Source organism: Bidens hawaiensis, unplaced genomic scaffold (genome assembly GCF_021521415.1).
Source record: "Bidens hawaiensis isolate Kalapana, Puna unplaced genomic scaffold, B.hawaiensis_p1.1 tig00024817_1, whole genome shotgun sequence".
In the NCBI taxonomy this organism is placed as follows: Eukaryota; Viridiplantae; Streptophyta; class Magnoliopsida; order Asterales; family Asteraceae; genus Bidens; species Bidens hawaiensis.
The window spans coordinates 263,133-279,240 of record NW_027493928.1 but is presented as its reverse complement, the minus strand read 5'-3'; the positions used below and the strand labels follow the sequence as shown (position 1 = coordinate 279,240).

The window sequence follows — 16,108 nt, the reverse complement described above, 5'->3', positions numbered from 1 at the left end:
GTTCCGTCGTCACTCGTCCATTACCTTCAAGAGTGGAACCCTCAGAAGCAATAGTGCACCTCGCCTCTATCGGAGTATCAACTGAAACTTGTTGGATCTGACTCATCGTAACCAAAAACAACAAAAATAAACTATTCTAACCAAAAAAAATACGGATAGCGCCAATGAAGAAACACAAATCCGATCAGATAAGATCATATCTATATTTTGACTGGGTACGGGTATGAAGTGAATCTGACGTAAAATTGAATCAATTATCCAACAAGATTCGGATTAACTCATGCAAAACAGACCACCGTGAATCTTGTTACGGGAAGGAGAAGATGGGAGGTCTTTCTGCAACCACCCTCCGGCATGAGAATAAGTGCTGTTCTTAGGAGATAATAAGTACAAAAGTGACGAGAGTATTCTGGTGATTGTGAATGAATACCTTATGGTGATAACCAAGATATTTATAGCTAGGGGCGGAGGGAATACGATTGGTGGAGTTGTCTCTATCCAGAAGATTCTTTTTCTACCTGAATGGTCACGTCTCGTGCCTTGACAAGAGGTGATAGCTGGCCATGTGCATGGTTGTTACCTGATGTCCAGTTGTCTCTCTCTCATTGGCTATACCACCTCGTGTTCTCCGTAAAGGAGGTAAGCGTCCTTGTTAGAAAATATTTTGGCAATTTCTATAAGGATATTGTTACAACCGTTCTCTCTTCCTAAGTAAGAACTCTTTACAGTTTCTTTCTTGTGAAGAGCTTTCTGCGGTTTGCGGATGTCTTCCGCGAGTACTGTTGATGGCCCGCAGGTGCTACTGATGACCCGCAGGCGTATATTATGGGTTTATGGATCATTTTACTATCCTGCCTCCATAGATACTAGCACCATCTTGAAGGAAGTTAATTGGTGTAAACTACGTATAAACTATGGAGGTCACCTTGATTTCTACATCCACTTGGCTATTTTCTACATTGTTTTCATAGCTTCTACATTGTTTTCATAGCTTCATATGGTTGTTAATTCGTTTAGTTTCATAGCTTCATATGGTTGTTAATTCGTTTAATTTCATCTTCCTTTATTTGGATCCACAATGGAAACTTTCAAATTGTTTTAGAAGGTTTTCTTACATCTAGCTTATATTGCAAAATTCTTTGTTAAACTAACACATAAATTCCCAAGAGTGGTATCATATAGCAGCTTTTGCAATATTTGAAACTATTTAATCTACTATACTATTAAATCAATAACTATTTTTATAAATAATAAGCATTCTTATAATTTCTTACTAATAAAATAATTCAAATTAAGTCAAATGTTCACATGGTTTTGGTTTTGGTTTTTTTCAATTTGTATTTAGTTTGTTCAGTGTTTGGTTTTAGTTCCTGTTGAAAAATGAAAGAATATGAAGGATTCACAAATTAAGTGAAATGTTCACATGAGTTTCAACTTTCAAGTGGGTTAAAGTCATTGGAGCTTTATATTTTATTTGGATTTTGATAACTAGTAATAATAAATTCGCATTTGATAGAAAGGATTTCAAAAGCTAAGAACGTTTTATGTGTTACCCTTCATATTTCTTCTTAGTCTTCAAGTGAGCTATTTCAATTTTCATTTATGAAAATGGGTCATTTTAGAAATGTTTCGATTTGCTTTGGCTCTGGTGAAAATGGGTCATTTTAAAAGGCTATCAATTTAGTTCTTTCAACGAGTCAATATAAAAACGTATCGATTTCGTTCGGGTTTCAACAGGTCTTTTTAAAATAGTATTCGATTTAGTAACGATTTGATTCTAGTCAAAACATGTCATTTTAAAAAGGTTTCGATTTGGTTATGTTCTTAAATACACTTTGGGTGTGCTTTAATTTATTATGGTGCAAAACTTTTCACATAAAATGTAAAAATAGTTATCGTAGTCAGTTAGTCATTATGTTTGTTAGATTGGTGTATGAATATTTATGTCATCAACTATATTGTTCCCAGTCCAAGAAGAAAAGTAGCACGAATTTTTCTTGGATGTTTATCGGGAATCTTTCTTGAATGCTTATTTTCTAATTTGCTTGCTTTCCACACTAATGTTAGTAAAGTTTGTTTGCTTTCTATTATATTATTTTGTAAAGTTTCTGAAGTTTATGTTTTAAAGTTTTAAAGTTTCTTTGTAAACATTCTGCTATATAAAGTTATTCTTTGTATGTTTGTATGTTTAGGTATTTCAATATTGTGTTTGCGTATGAATATAAATTGCAATTAGAAATCATGTTGTTGTCTCAAAAAAATATATTAAAAAATAGCTTATCGTTTGAAATTGTATATGTGTTTAATTAACGATTTTATATTTCCGTCCATATCGTGCACAAGTAAATATCCTACTTATCACATAATATGATTTTGCTTTTCTTAAACTAATTATTAACATTTGTTGACAATTTTTTATAATTTGAATACACAGCCTACCCTTATTTTGCATGGTCCAAATTTTATTTTACATACATTATACACAAGCATGTGTGGGGTCACCGATAAATAAGCGGTTACGAAATGTCAAGACACTTTATTTTATCATAGGTGTATGTTTATGTTGTTCCATGAGCAAGCCTAGACCCAGTGACGAATACAGAAACTTTTTGTACAGAGGGCACAATATGGGGTGGCTAAAACGGGTCGGGTCTAAAAAGTTGATGGATTTTCATGTGAAAATAATTCTTTTAATAATTTTTCATACTTCTCAATAAATAAAAAATGAAAGCAATTAACAATATAAATTTAAACTTTAAAAGAACAAGAACATATTAACATAATAGAAACTTAAAAAAATAACAGTTAGAATAAAACATTACTGTCTAAAGTTAGAAAACATAAAGTTATATTCTTGGCTTCTAAAATATTGTGGGCCATCATAGAATTACCCACTTTTAAAATTTTAATAGAACAAAAAAATCAAAATTTAAAAATTTACTAAATTTCTTTAACACATTGTGGGCCATCATAGAATTACCCACTTTTAGAAACACCCACTTACAAACTTACGGTGGGCCTTTAGCTAAAATGTTTAAAACGTATATATACTTAGTGGAGAATTGCTTACCCGACAACAAACCTACAATGGGCCTTGGCCCACCCTAACATAAGGTTGAATCCGCCTCTGCCTAGACCCTTGTGTTTGATATTATTTTGGTGGTTCGTATTGTTAATTTTGGGCATGTGATGGATCCTTTTGTTATTCATTTATAATCTTGGCAAGTCATGTGTCCGCAGGAACACGTTGTTTTAGCGGTGATTTGTTTGGAACATGTTAATATTTTTTCTATGTATGAGCTTTTGCAGGTTTCGAAATGAAATTGGAGGATTCTGAGACCGAAAACGTGCTGGAAATGAAGATTTGAAGAAGTAGCTAGGCCAAATTTCATATATGTACGAGCCTATGCACATTCGCCTGGCACCACCCTTGCCTAATTATAAGTTATGTGGATAAAACGCCAAGAAGTGTGCCGTTAATAGACATGCATGGTCCGTGTGTATTAAGGTCTGCACAGACCGTGCAAAAGCCAAAAGCCTAAAAAAACCATATTTAGACGACTTGACAGTTGAAAACAGAGAAAGGACAACCTAGAGACTTTGTGACGACCGATGACAATTTTCTGAGGTCAAAATCAACCAGGAAACGCATCTATTCAGGCCAGGACACCTGCAAGTTTGTCTCCTAGCAATTTCCTTCCAATGATTCTGGCTCTTTTGAAGATTTAGTTTCAACCCGGACTCAGCCTGCATCTAGGATCATATATCTCTTCAATAAACGTTAGTTTTCTTTATATTTTTACACGTACATAATGTGATGAAAATATATTTAACGTTTACATTTTTGAAGTAATTGGAAGTAATATTGAATGCATATGGAGCATGGAGTCGCCAGAAATTCGCAGCTAATATTGTTTCATAAAAATTCTGCGTATTATGTGCCAAACATTTAACCACATTTTTATTTATTTATTTATTTATTTATTTTTCCTACTTCTGAAATTGCAATGATTTAAGTGGCTATACTTTTTAAAGTATTATGACACTCAAAAGTCATACTCAGTGTAATAATTTATAAGAAAACAAAATGGATATGAAGCATTTATTACGTCAAGAGAGGGACTGATCATTTTATACAAAATTAAAGGTTTTATGTGGCGATGGATGATACAACACAAACCACCAATGGACCGCTCGTTTCTTACGCAGATATATGCCACTTTATGTTTGTTTCTTAACCACGTATATGTCACTTTATGTTAAAGAAAAATTCCTAAAATAGTCGGTTTTAGAGAGAAATCCAAAAATAGCATTTCTTTTTAATTTTTTTTAAAATTTAGACTTTTCATACGTATTGGGAAAATATAATAATATAGGAGGAGCAGGCCAGATAACTAATGAAAGTTAGGGAGGAGACCAGATTTATGAAAATAATGAAAGAAAATTCCAAATAATTTTGAAATCTTGATATAAAAGTTCAAATTTCTACTAAACTTTTTTCTCTAAAAACCGTCTTGAGAGACTATTTTTTTATGTTTCCTGCATTTTCCGTCCATGTTTTCAAATTCTAGGAAAAAGAGATTTTCAAATCTCGTCTTGAGAGACGAGATTCTACCATCACCACCACCCACCGTTCGTCTTCTACCACCACCACTACCGCCACCATCAACCACCACCACCCACCGTTCGCCACCACCACCATCCACCCTCACCACCCACCCACTGTCCGCCACTACCATCGATCACCACCCACCACCATTGTCCGCCACCACCATCCATCACCACCACCCACCGTCCTCCACCACCACCATCTACCACCCAACAGTAAAGATGAAGATAAAGATGAAAATGAAGATGAAGAATGTGAAGAAGAAGAAGAAGAAGAAGAAGAAGAAGATGATGATGATGATGATGATGATGATGATGATGATGATGATGGAGAAGACGGTGGTGGTGGAGGACGGTGGGTGGTGGTGGGGGTGGATGGTGATCGATGGTGGTCGGTGGTGATCGATAGTAGTGGCAGACGGTGGGTGGGTTGTGGTGGTGGATGGTGGTGGTGGCGAACAGTGGGTGGGTGGGTGGGTGGTGGTGGTGGATGGTGGCGGTAGTGGTGGTGGTAGAAGGCGAACGGTGGGTGGTGGTGGTAGAATCTAGTCTCTCAAGGCGAGATTTGAAAATCTCTTTTTCCTAGAATTTGAAAAATATGGACGGAAAATGTAGGAAACATAAAAAACAGTCTCTCAAAACGGTTTTTTGAGAAAAAAAGTTTAGTAAAAATTTGAACTTTTACTCCAAGATTTCAAAATTATTTGGGCTTTCCCTTCATTATTTTCCCAAATCTGGTCTCCTTCCTAACTTTCTTTAGTTATTTGGCCTGCTCCCTCAATATTATTATCTTTTCACAATGCGTCTGGAGAGTCTAAATTCCAAAAAATTATGAGGAAAAAAGGGCTATTTCGGACTTTCTCTCTCTAGAAAGGGCTATTTTGGGAATTTCCCCTTATGTTAAACACATTAAGCTTTTACCATGTTTTCGCTAAACTAAATTATATTTGTTGGGGTTAACTTCATAGAATCGTAACAAACTTTTAAAAGTGTTCTAATTAGGTCACTCAATTTTAAAAGGTGCTCCAATTAGGTCACTCAACTTTCATGTTTGATTAAATTAAAGGTTTCAACATGTTTTTTTAGCATTTTTCTCTTTTGTTTCACATACGAATTTTTTTATCTTTTTTTTTAAGTTGATGCTGAGGAACAACGTGAATTTTATTTTTTAATTTTAATATAATTAGCATTTTTTTAAATTTTTCAAAATTTAATTACATATACTGCAAATTCCGACCCTCACATCTTATCCTCCATTTTGTTCTTGACGCACAAAAAAAAACAGTGAGATTTGATTTGAAGATTTAGTGACCCAATTTGAAGAAAATATACATCAGTGTTCTAATTGGAACACTTTTGAAAGTTGGTTACTATTATATGAGATTTTCCCTTCTTGTGATATCATTGATCAAAATAACCCTTTTACTCTATAAATTTTAATTTTATTTCATTAGTTTCAGTTTCTTTTCAGTTAAAAACATACATTCATCTAAGTTTTTTTTCCCTGCTAAACTTCTATGAAATGACAAAAGATACTGGGGGAGGGGTGGGGGGTTTCGCTATCAGGGTCGATTGGTAATTTTGCCTCATACTGTCTAGTTTCTTAGTAGCCGTGTCTATTTATAAAAAACTTTGCCGTTAAAAAAAAATTGTTTCTGCCTCAAGAGCATTTCCATAAATGATAGTTGAAAGAGTTAAAATAGATATACCCCACGAGATCTTATTTCCTATCCTTGTATAATTTAACATAATTTTTTTTAAACTTGTAATTCAAAAGTATTTTCATTAGATATAACAACCGACTATATATTTTACATGGTTACATCGAAACGGAAGGCCCGCTACCCCCTTTTGAATTGCAAAACCCAATCTTTTAAAAACTACATTAGCTGATCTTTGAGTCATAACATTACTATGCATGACCCGTTGAACACGGGTAGGTAACTCTACAGCTTCAGACGTGAGGAAACCAAAAGTGTAAAAAGCAAAAGGAATTTCTCAATCACTAAACTGGAAACCATTAGTCTATAGATATATATTCATACTCCTAAACTTCATTTCATGTAGGCTTCACATTTGACATCACCTACTTTCCTCTATTTCACTCTGTTTCACTTTAAGGATATTATTTAACCCCTCTATACATCTCCTTATTTAATAAAATCGATTCTTAAATTATTTTTTGTGTGTGCATGTATAAAGGATTCTAAAGCCAATTAACATTTTAACTCGTATCCCCGAATTTTTCATTTTTATTTTAATATTTTATTATTATTTCATTATCAGGGAACGACCTCGACCGAAATGCAATACGGTCGTCACCGCGAGTTTGTGTTTGACATATCTAATTATTATTTTTATTTGCAGATATGGTCGATATACCAGGATCTTCTTGCGTCGGTGGACGGCCGAGATAGCGGCCGCTGGGTGCGGGACGCCCCCCGTAGTTCGTGGTGCGGCCACCACGATTGATCAAGTATGACGAGGATGAGATCCCGATTACTCCCGGGGACGGCCTCCGGACCCCCCACATGGTGCTCCGATTTGCACCATTTTCAAAGAAGCAGACCACGTGTTGTCATTTCATGGCGATGTCGCTCCTCCGACATCGCATGATTGACTGGGCACTACTCCATGTAGTGGGCCAGGAGGGGGAGGTCCGGAAGCTATTAGGAGCTCGGTAGGCCCAGGTCCTCGCGTGTGACTCGACACAGTACGTTGAGCTCACACGCGAGTTCTTTTCGACTTTCAGACACGTAACCACCGACTTCTCTAAGCCGTACGCGGTTTCCTTTGCCCTGGGCCGGCGGACGTTCGAGATGTCAGTCCCGGACTTCGCCTTGGCCATAGGTTTCTATAAACCTGAGGAGGTGCAGACCCTGGATTTCCTTCACAGTATTCGGGGTTATACTTTGCGGGCTTAGCAACACCGCGTTTTTTGGTTTACTGAGGCCTAGTTGGGCCATTTTTGGAGACGATAGCTGGCGAGGCCCACTCTAGCACAGCTGTAGAGTTATCCATCCAGGACCCTGTCCACCGTTACCTTCACCGTGTGGATGTCTGCACCATCGTTGGCCGCCCTCCGGCCACGAGAAGTGCAACAACTCAGATCTGTTATGTTTGTTATCGATTATCAACGGCCGGGAGGCCAATCTAGCGACGTTACTTCTTGGTTGTTCTCCCGTAGCCGAAGTTTGCTGGGTTTTTCGGCCCGTCTCTCTATGGGGACTACATTACCTGGTTGGCAGAGCGCCTGGGGGTATTCGACCACTTTCCCGAGATTATTTTACCCCAGGCGCTGACACAGATACATATTCGTTGGAGGATGCCCGTCAGGCGGAGATTTGTGAGCTACATGATCCACCCGCCTTAGTCCCGGTCCGACGAGGCCCACAGGCACCACCACCTCCAGGGTCGGACGTTGCTGTAGCACTTTAGATGGATATACCTAATCACCAGCAGCACGCTTTGATCCCCCACATGATGAGACCACAACGGGAGTTCCCTTTGAGACAGCCACAGTAGCAGCCACCGCCACCGGTCACTCTGGAGATGATTTATCAGCATCAGGTGGCTATGCAGGAGGAGATTCTGGCCACCTAGCCCACCATGATGATTATTTTCATATATTATTCACTCACTTGTAAGTACCGATCCCAGCTACACCACAGATGCACGATCAGCAGGCTGGTGATCATGCGGAGGTTGGGGGCGCTGATGTTGGAGGTGCAGGGTATGCAGCTGATCAGCCTGTCACTGTTGTTAGAGATGCATCGATCGTTGATCCGGTCATGGAGCAGGTTTTGGAGGAGCCGGCTAGTGACGCTGCTCATATGGAGGAGTAGTTGACAACAGACAGCCGGTTACATTTTGGTTATTTTTCCCTTAATTTGTTTTTATTATCATCGTCTGTATTGACATAATATTATATTCGGGGAAAATTGTATGGGTAACCGGTTGTGTAACATGTGTGTGTGTATCTTTTGATGATTGTCTGCTGTATTGATATTTCATATTTATATATTGTGTTGTATTTGGAACTTTGTGGGCTTAGTTCGCTATAAACCCTCACGAGACCCCACTCGTCCACCCCGGCTACCGGGGGGTTTAAATTGCTTGTTGCATACGCTAAATCCAACTGTGAAAACGTTATACGAACATTGAGCCTTGGATCTAGTCGCAATACTGATACATGAGTTTGTGTCAATACGTTAATGAATATCAATATACATTATGATGGATGAATATACATTAATGGGGATTAAAGAAAATCCGACAGCATAACATTACAAGAGGAAATAAATATGCACAGATCCCTGTGTAATTCCTTGGATCTAGTCGCAATACTGGTTCACACTATATATATATATATATATATATATATATATATATATATATATATATATATATATATATTATTTTTAATTAAAAATAATTCTTTATGATTTTTTAAGTTTTCTCTCTAAGGAAGAGTTTCTCTTAATCCTCTCCCTATATATATACATATATATTCAGGATCAAATACAATTTATTCTTAACATTGAAACAGTGAGAACCAATTTGTTGTTATTATTAGGTTTGTTTTTATAATTGTTTGTTATTTTTGTTCGAATGTACTGATTTTCGATTATGAGACGTTATAAGTACTTGTTTATTTGCATTTTCTTGTTATTATTAGGTTTTTTTTCTTATTTTGTTATAAGTATTTGTTGTTATTATTAGGGTTTTTTCTTTGTTATTATAAAATATTGCTTATATAGGTTAGTATTGTAGTTGGTATTATTTTCTATGTTCTTATTTTTGGTAGATTGGCATTGTTTCATACGTTATCATGCTAAGATCATTTTATACGTGAACTTTCCCCTATATATATATACACACACACACACACATAGGGTAAGGTTAAAATAAAAACTCACTTGAGTTGTGAAAACCCTAGAAACTCATTCTCAACCACATGTTTTTAATTAAAGTTTAAATCTTGTGGTCCACAATTAAAGTTAATAAAAAATATAAATACAAAAATAAATTTTTCTCTCTCCTGAAAACATATATAAAAATTAGTAAAAAAATGTTAAAAAATAAGAAAACATTTTTTTTAGTTTTCGATGTTTGTATTAAATGTTACGGCATATATTACATGTGTAAAAAAAAAGTTACATAAGGTTTTCACAACTCAAGTGGGTTTTCATTCTATACTTTCCATATATATATATATATATATATATATATATATTTATATATATATGGGATCAGGATCATGTGAGAACTTTTTGAGAATTAAGAATTGTGAGAACCATTTTGGTCCACAAAAAAACCCAAAAATAAAAAAAAAATTATAAAACAAAAAAAACACAAAAATAAAAAAACTAAAAAAACCAAAGTTCTTATTTATCATCCCGGTGTTTTTAAAAAAAACGTAAATAAAAAATTCTCGATTTAGCTAAATTAGACATATGTATAATATGTACATATATGTACACACATGTTTTTTTCCTATACACATATGTATAATTTAAGGTAAATGATAATATACATATGTGTACATTACGTAACTAGAGATTAAATGAAAGTATACATATGTGTATAGGTATAATACGAATTAAAAAGAAAAAAAATTGTTTTTTTTATTATACATATATGTATAATATGTACACACATATTTTTTCCTATACACATATGTATAATTTAAGGTAAATGATAATGTATATATGTGTACGTTACGTAACTAGAGATTAAATGAAATTACACATACGTGTATAGGTATAATACGAATTAAAAAGAAAAAAAAATTCGGTATTTTTTTAATGAAACCGGAATGAAATATAAGAATTTGGTTTTTTTACATTTTTAAAATTTTTGTTTTTTTTTTGTTTTATAATTTTTTAAATATCTTTTTAGAAGTTTTTTTTAGTGATCCAAAATGGTTATTAAAGTTCTCAATTTGCCAATAGTTCTCTTATGATCCTTACCCTCTCTCTCTCTCTCTCTCTATATATATATATATATATATAAGATAAAATAAAAACACACTTGAGGTGTGAAAACTCTATAAACTCCTTCTCAACCACATATTTTTTATTAAAGTTTAAATCTTGTGGTTAATAATTAAAGTTCATAAAAAATGTAAAGTTAAAATTAACTTTTTCTTGTATGGATTGAAAACCCATTTGAGTTAAGAAAACCCGAGAAAACCCTATGTAACATTGTTTTTTTTATATATGTAATATATGTTATTACCTTTAATACAAACCATCGAAAAAATAAAAAAAATTGTTTTGCTATTTTTTTACTAACTTAAATATATATATATATATATATATATATTTAAGTTAGTAAAAAAATAGCAAAACAATTTTTTTTATTTTTTCGATGGTTTGTATTAAAGGTAATAACATATATTACATATATAAAAAAAACAATGTTACATAGGGTTTTCTCGGGTTTTCTCGGGTTTTCAATCTATACATTCTCTCTCTCTCTATAATTTTTTATATTTATTTATTTTTTGCAGTTTTTTTGTGTTCACATAAATATACCACGAGATGAGAACCACACGTCCCACATAAAGGTAAGCATAAATAACCCACTTTCTACACCATAACATTTGCTCACTAATAAATAATAAACCTTAATTCTTCCACAGGTTATAGCTTCTGTTTGCTCTTTTGTTCCAAAGAAATGGGCACAGAAAGCTCTCATGAACCACTTCTTCTTTCTAGTAAAGAAGATCAAAACACCTTGGCTTACTTTTTTACTAAAATCCACCAAATGGATTTGCAATGTGGGCAATCTTTGTCTCCTGGGCTAGTTTCCTCTTCTTACTTCCATCAAACTCGGTGAACGAACAGTATACAAAAGTGGTTCATGCTACTTCTGGAACTATATTTGGGATCACAGGTATTTCATGATTCTTGGAGTTTATTTTCCATTTCCGATAACTTTACTTTCTCATAAAAAAATAAAATAATTATAATATTTGCAGGAAGCATCTTTCTCGTATACAGTGGTCCAGTCATTATCATTGGATTTCTTGCTATAATTTACCTCTGGATATCTGGGGATGAAGAGATCCAAGAGTAACAAATTTGTTCAGATTATACAGTACTTTAACTTTGTGATTTAATTAAGATTAAACTTTTATCATGTAGGAAAACGAAAAAATCAGCAAGTTTTCGGTTATGGACTTTCCCAATTATCATAGACGGACCATTTGGGGTTGTCACTGCAGCCGAGTTGATCGGGATTATGTTGTTTGCGGTTTATATCGTTTGGGCAGTTATAGCTTATACGATTAAGAACGTCAGTCTACTGCCCTTGATGGAGATCACTGATACAGGAAAAAGGTATATTATTTAATATATTCTTTATTATTGTACAATTTAGTGGTTGGTTCTTTTTGACACATGCTATAATATATTTGTCAATTTTTTTTGGCCTATATAAATAACTATGAAAACTGGTCAATAATAAGTTATTATTGTTCAATATTGGGTGTTGATAGTAGGAAAGCGCCGTTAATAGACTTGAGAAATTGGAAGTTAATTATGCATCCACACAACTCTTTTGTGGACATGATGTATATATCAATGCTTGTCTTTGTTGCTTCAATGATTCATAAAGCTAAATATGTGATAGTCTTGGTTAGAAATTTAGTAGATTTAACCAAATTTCAAATTTGTTTAAGTTATTCATACTTTTTTTTTTTAATTTGGTCACTCAACTTTCAGTTTATCCTAATTAGTTCACTCAACTTTTAATTTATGTTCTAAAATGAGGGGACCACTATATTATTATAAGTGATATATACACCGATAAAAATAAAAAATAAATGTTCATTTTAATGACGTTTTAGTTATTTATAAACATATAATATAAAGGTAAAAAAGATTGTATTAAAACACTCATTGATAGTTGAGTGGCTTGATTGGAACAAAACTTAAAGCTGAATAATCTAATTGAAAAAAAAGTGCAAATGACTCAATTAGAACAAATTTGAAACTTGTTTACTATACTATAAAATTTTCCCATTTCTATTTTTTATATTGTATTTATTTAGTATGAAGGTTGTTCTCTTACAATCTTAAAGGTGCTTAGGGTGCAACCCTAAAAATGCTCAAGTTAGCCTAGACCTGATCATCACGCACTATTATCTTAGTTCAACCACCTTAAGAGGTGGTGGCAAAACCTTAAGTAACGTAAAAATTTTAATTTTTATTTAAAAGTAACTAAACAAAATGAAACATAAATTTATAAAAACTTTCGTTATAAATAAAAATAAAGATTACAAATTACAAACTTAAAAAAATTAAATTAAAAAACTTAAATAAAATAAACACTACCCATCATCGAGGTACTCTAGTTCTAGAGTCTCAATATGATCTACAAAATTTGTTAGAAGTTGTAAATGAGTCGTCATATCTTGTAACTCATTCATCACGTTATCGTCATAATGTGGCTCGATCGGAAGATCTCTTATGTATGCCGGTGATATCACAATACATTGTCTTTTATGATCATATTATGCAATATAACGCACTATTTAAAGTCCGCATAGGGAGCCTACTTGTATCTCATCTTGCCTTTAGAAAACCGAAAGCACACTCCACATATTTCCGATACTCGAAGCTTCGAGAACCTATTTTCTTTACAGGATACGGGTAAGCTTTCACAAACGTCAACCAAGTAGGGTAGATCTCGATGGTAAGATTTAGTACTCATTTTTGTATTCTTGACCATTTACATGAAACGGGGTTCAAGGTGCGTTTCCTTTTCGATGGGTGAGAAAAAGATGAGATTTTTTTAGAACAATTATGTCATTGTTTGTTCTTGCCAAATTGGAAAAGACATGCCATACCCACAAATCATTTTAAGCAACCACTTCGACCGTGACCGTTGGATAATGGTGATCACATCTCATATACTGGTCTCGCAACTCGGTATGATACAATCTCCAAATGAAAGGTGTACAATCAAGGCTACCCACATCCTTGGAAGGTGATGTTTTGCTTCATGTGCTTGATACAAAACGACAATGTCGTGGCTGGTCGGTTTCCGTAAGAACTCCTTGTCGTATAAACAAACCATGAAATCATAGAAAAATCGTAGGGATTCACGCGAAATCCTTGCAAACATACATAAATATTCATCATATTCATCTGGAGGCCAGGTTACAGGAAGCGAGTTGTTTAACGACTAGAGCGTATTTTTGTAAGGCCGAAAAGCTTGTTTGCATCCTCGCCTCTGTGCCCTCTTTAAACCAATCGAAATTTTCTTCTATGTCGCCTACAATTTTTATAAATAATTGTTTCAATCTACAAAACCTATCTCTGAAAATGTCTTTGGGGTATTTTGGGTCGTCAACGAAGTAACCTTTTATTAGAACTTGGTGACCTTTTTCGCGATCACGTGACACGTATCTTTTTTAGATGTTCTGGTTGTCTTCTTCTTCAGCTTGTTGGGAAAGATCATAAAGAACCGAGAGGCTACTATCATTGTAGCATCGATCATCATAATCATCCACTAGAATATACACGAAAGAAAGTTTATGTTCATTTTTAAAAGTGTATGGAGAAAATAGTATAAGAATGAGCGTATTATAGTTGATATAAAATTTGTTGAGTGAATAGGCTAGTGGAAAATAAATTAATTTTTCAAAATTAGCCGTTGAAAGCCAGTCAAACCCAACGGTCACAAAAGCAATAGGTAGTATAACCCGCCCAAGAATACATGCCGGCTAGTTTAAGGGGATTGTGGCGGTGTTCACTGAGAACCCGAGCCCCACCCCCACCGCCCTAGTAAAGTTAAAAGACATTGGAGAATAACTAGAAGAGACCAAGCAAATTAACAAATGGTAGATATTCAATTTTTTTTAACGACGAAAGAATCTTCTAAATGGGCTATTGGTAAAATTCACCATATTGGGATGCACTCGATCTCGAACAGGGGAAAACCCTCATCTATGGCCGACAACCAGTGAATGCTCGCCTGAATGCACACGGTCACTGGTGAGATTAAAGTCGTTCAGTTCAATGATCGAATTAGTGATCGTTGCTTACTCGCCTAGTCTCCTATCATCACTAGTTGCCGTTGAAACTAAATGATGAGGGTAGGAATTGAATCTGAATCATATGAAACACCAAGTTTTTCACTTGCCACTCCATTACCAACTCGGTGGACTTTTGACTTTTTCCAATAAAACGTTTTTATAAATTAATAATTCATATTAATTATTTTTACAAACAATGGTTTTTGTATTAATGACTTTATTATACAAATTAAAATTTTACTATTGACTAGACTTAATTTGGAAATAATATTTATACATTGCCTTTTGTTTTATTTATTTTACAAACAAGTGTTTAATATTTTAAATCAGTTATTTAAAAACTTTTATATATTAGTTTATTTAAAATGGTTGGGCTACCTCACACACGGATATGTTCCGTGAGATTGAAATCCAGTTGCGCCAATGCGTATCCAACTACTCCTGTCGATCGATAATTTTAAAATGTTGGAGGTTCTTTTGTCAATTTGTCAGGTCAACATGTCCATTATTTTCTTATTTTACCTAAATTAAGATCAACTTTCTGTTGACACTGTAATATTGTTCACTCGTTTGTATTTCTTGGGAACTTTGTTGTCACTTACGCTTGTACTGTTTTGATGTTAAAACTATTCAGGAACCTTTTACTGCTAGAACTAACCGGATTGCGGTTCGGGTTCATTGGATTAGTTTGCATGGCATTTCTGTTTCTACCAGTTGCACGGGGATCAGTTCTTTTAAGACTTATAGATATCCCTTTTGAACATGCAACTCGATATCATGTATGGTTGGGACATCTCACAATGGTCCTTTTTACTCTCCATGGTTTGTTTTATGTCATTGCGTGGGCCATCGAAGGCCGTCTCGTACAAGAAGTGAGTTCTCTCACTTTCCCAAACACAAATTATCTGATAACTAGTCTTAATAGGAAAAGCATCCATTTAATTATATATAATTGTTATATTAGTTACAGTAGTTAATGTACAAGGGCAATGACAATTAATATTACTTTTTGCAGGTTACAGCTTGGAAAAATATTGGGATTTCTAATCTTCCTGGAGTGATTAGTCTAGTGGCAGGTCTGTTGATGTGGGTGACATCACTTCCACCAGTTAGAAGGCTAAACTTTGAGCTATTCTTCTACACTCATCAACTATATGTCGTTGAAGCTTAGAGAGAGAGAGGTTGGCCGGAGATGTCAATTGTGGTAGTGGGTAGCTAGGAGAGTTCTAGCCTAGGTTGCTCGGTGTGGTGTGGTGATTGGTGAAGAAGGTATACTCGATTTCCCGGCGGAGAACACACTACCCGACGATCTGTCTCTGAACCACCTCGTTAAGTTAGACATATATAGCTAATTTAATAAAAATGCCACGTCATATCATCAAAAAGAAGTAGAAAAAGCGAATTTTCTAGAGACACCGCCCAATTGCTAAAACACCGGCTTATACGCCGCGT

The 16,108-nt window shown here is 34.5% G+C and overlaps 1 protein-coding gene across 1 annotated transcript; it reads left to right on the top strand.

Moving 5' to 3' along the window:
- The first annotated feature begins 11,180 nt into the window (after nt 1-11,180).
- LOC143570026 (ferric reduction oxidase 7, chloroplastic-like) lies at nt 11,181-15,827 on the top strand. The gene is made up of 5 exons (XM_077055790.1): nt 11,181-11,508; nt 11,594-11,687; nt 11,760-11,954; nt 15,291-15,528; nt 15,672-15,827. Exons 1-5 carry the CDS (start codon nt 11,391-11,393, stop codon nt 15,825-15,827), a joined length of 801 nt encoding a protein of 266 aa, XP_076911905.1. The 5' UTR covers nt 11,181-11,390.
- Nucleotides 15,828-16,108: the final 281 nt, after the last annotated feature.

What these genes read in the sequence shown, in the direction of transcription:
- LOC143570026 (XM_077055790.1), top strand. Translation starts at nt 11,391, where the DNA reads ATGTGGGCAATCTTTGTCTCCTGGGCTAGTTTCCTCTTCTTACTTCCA. An exon ending in AACTATATTTGGGATCACAG is followed by an intron (nt 11,509 to 11,593) that starts GTATTTCATGAT and finishes TAATATTTGCAG; the next exon opens with GAAGCATCTTTCTCGTATAC. An exon ending in GGGGATGAAGAGATCCAAGA is followed by an intron (nt 11,688 to 11,759) that starts GTAACAAATTTG and finishes TTTATCATGTAG; the next exon opens with GAAAACGAAAAAATCAGCAA.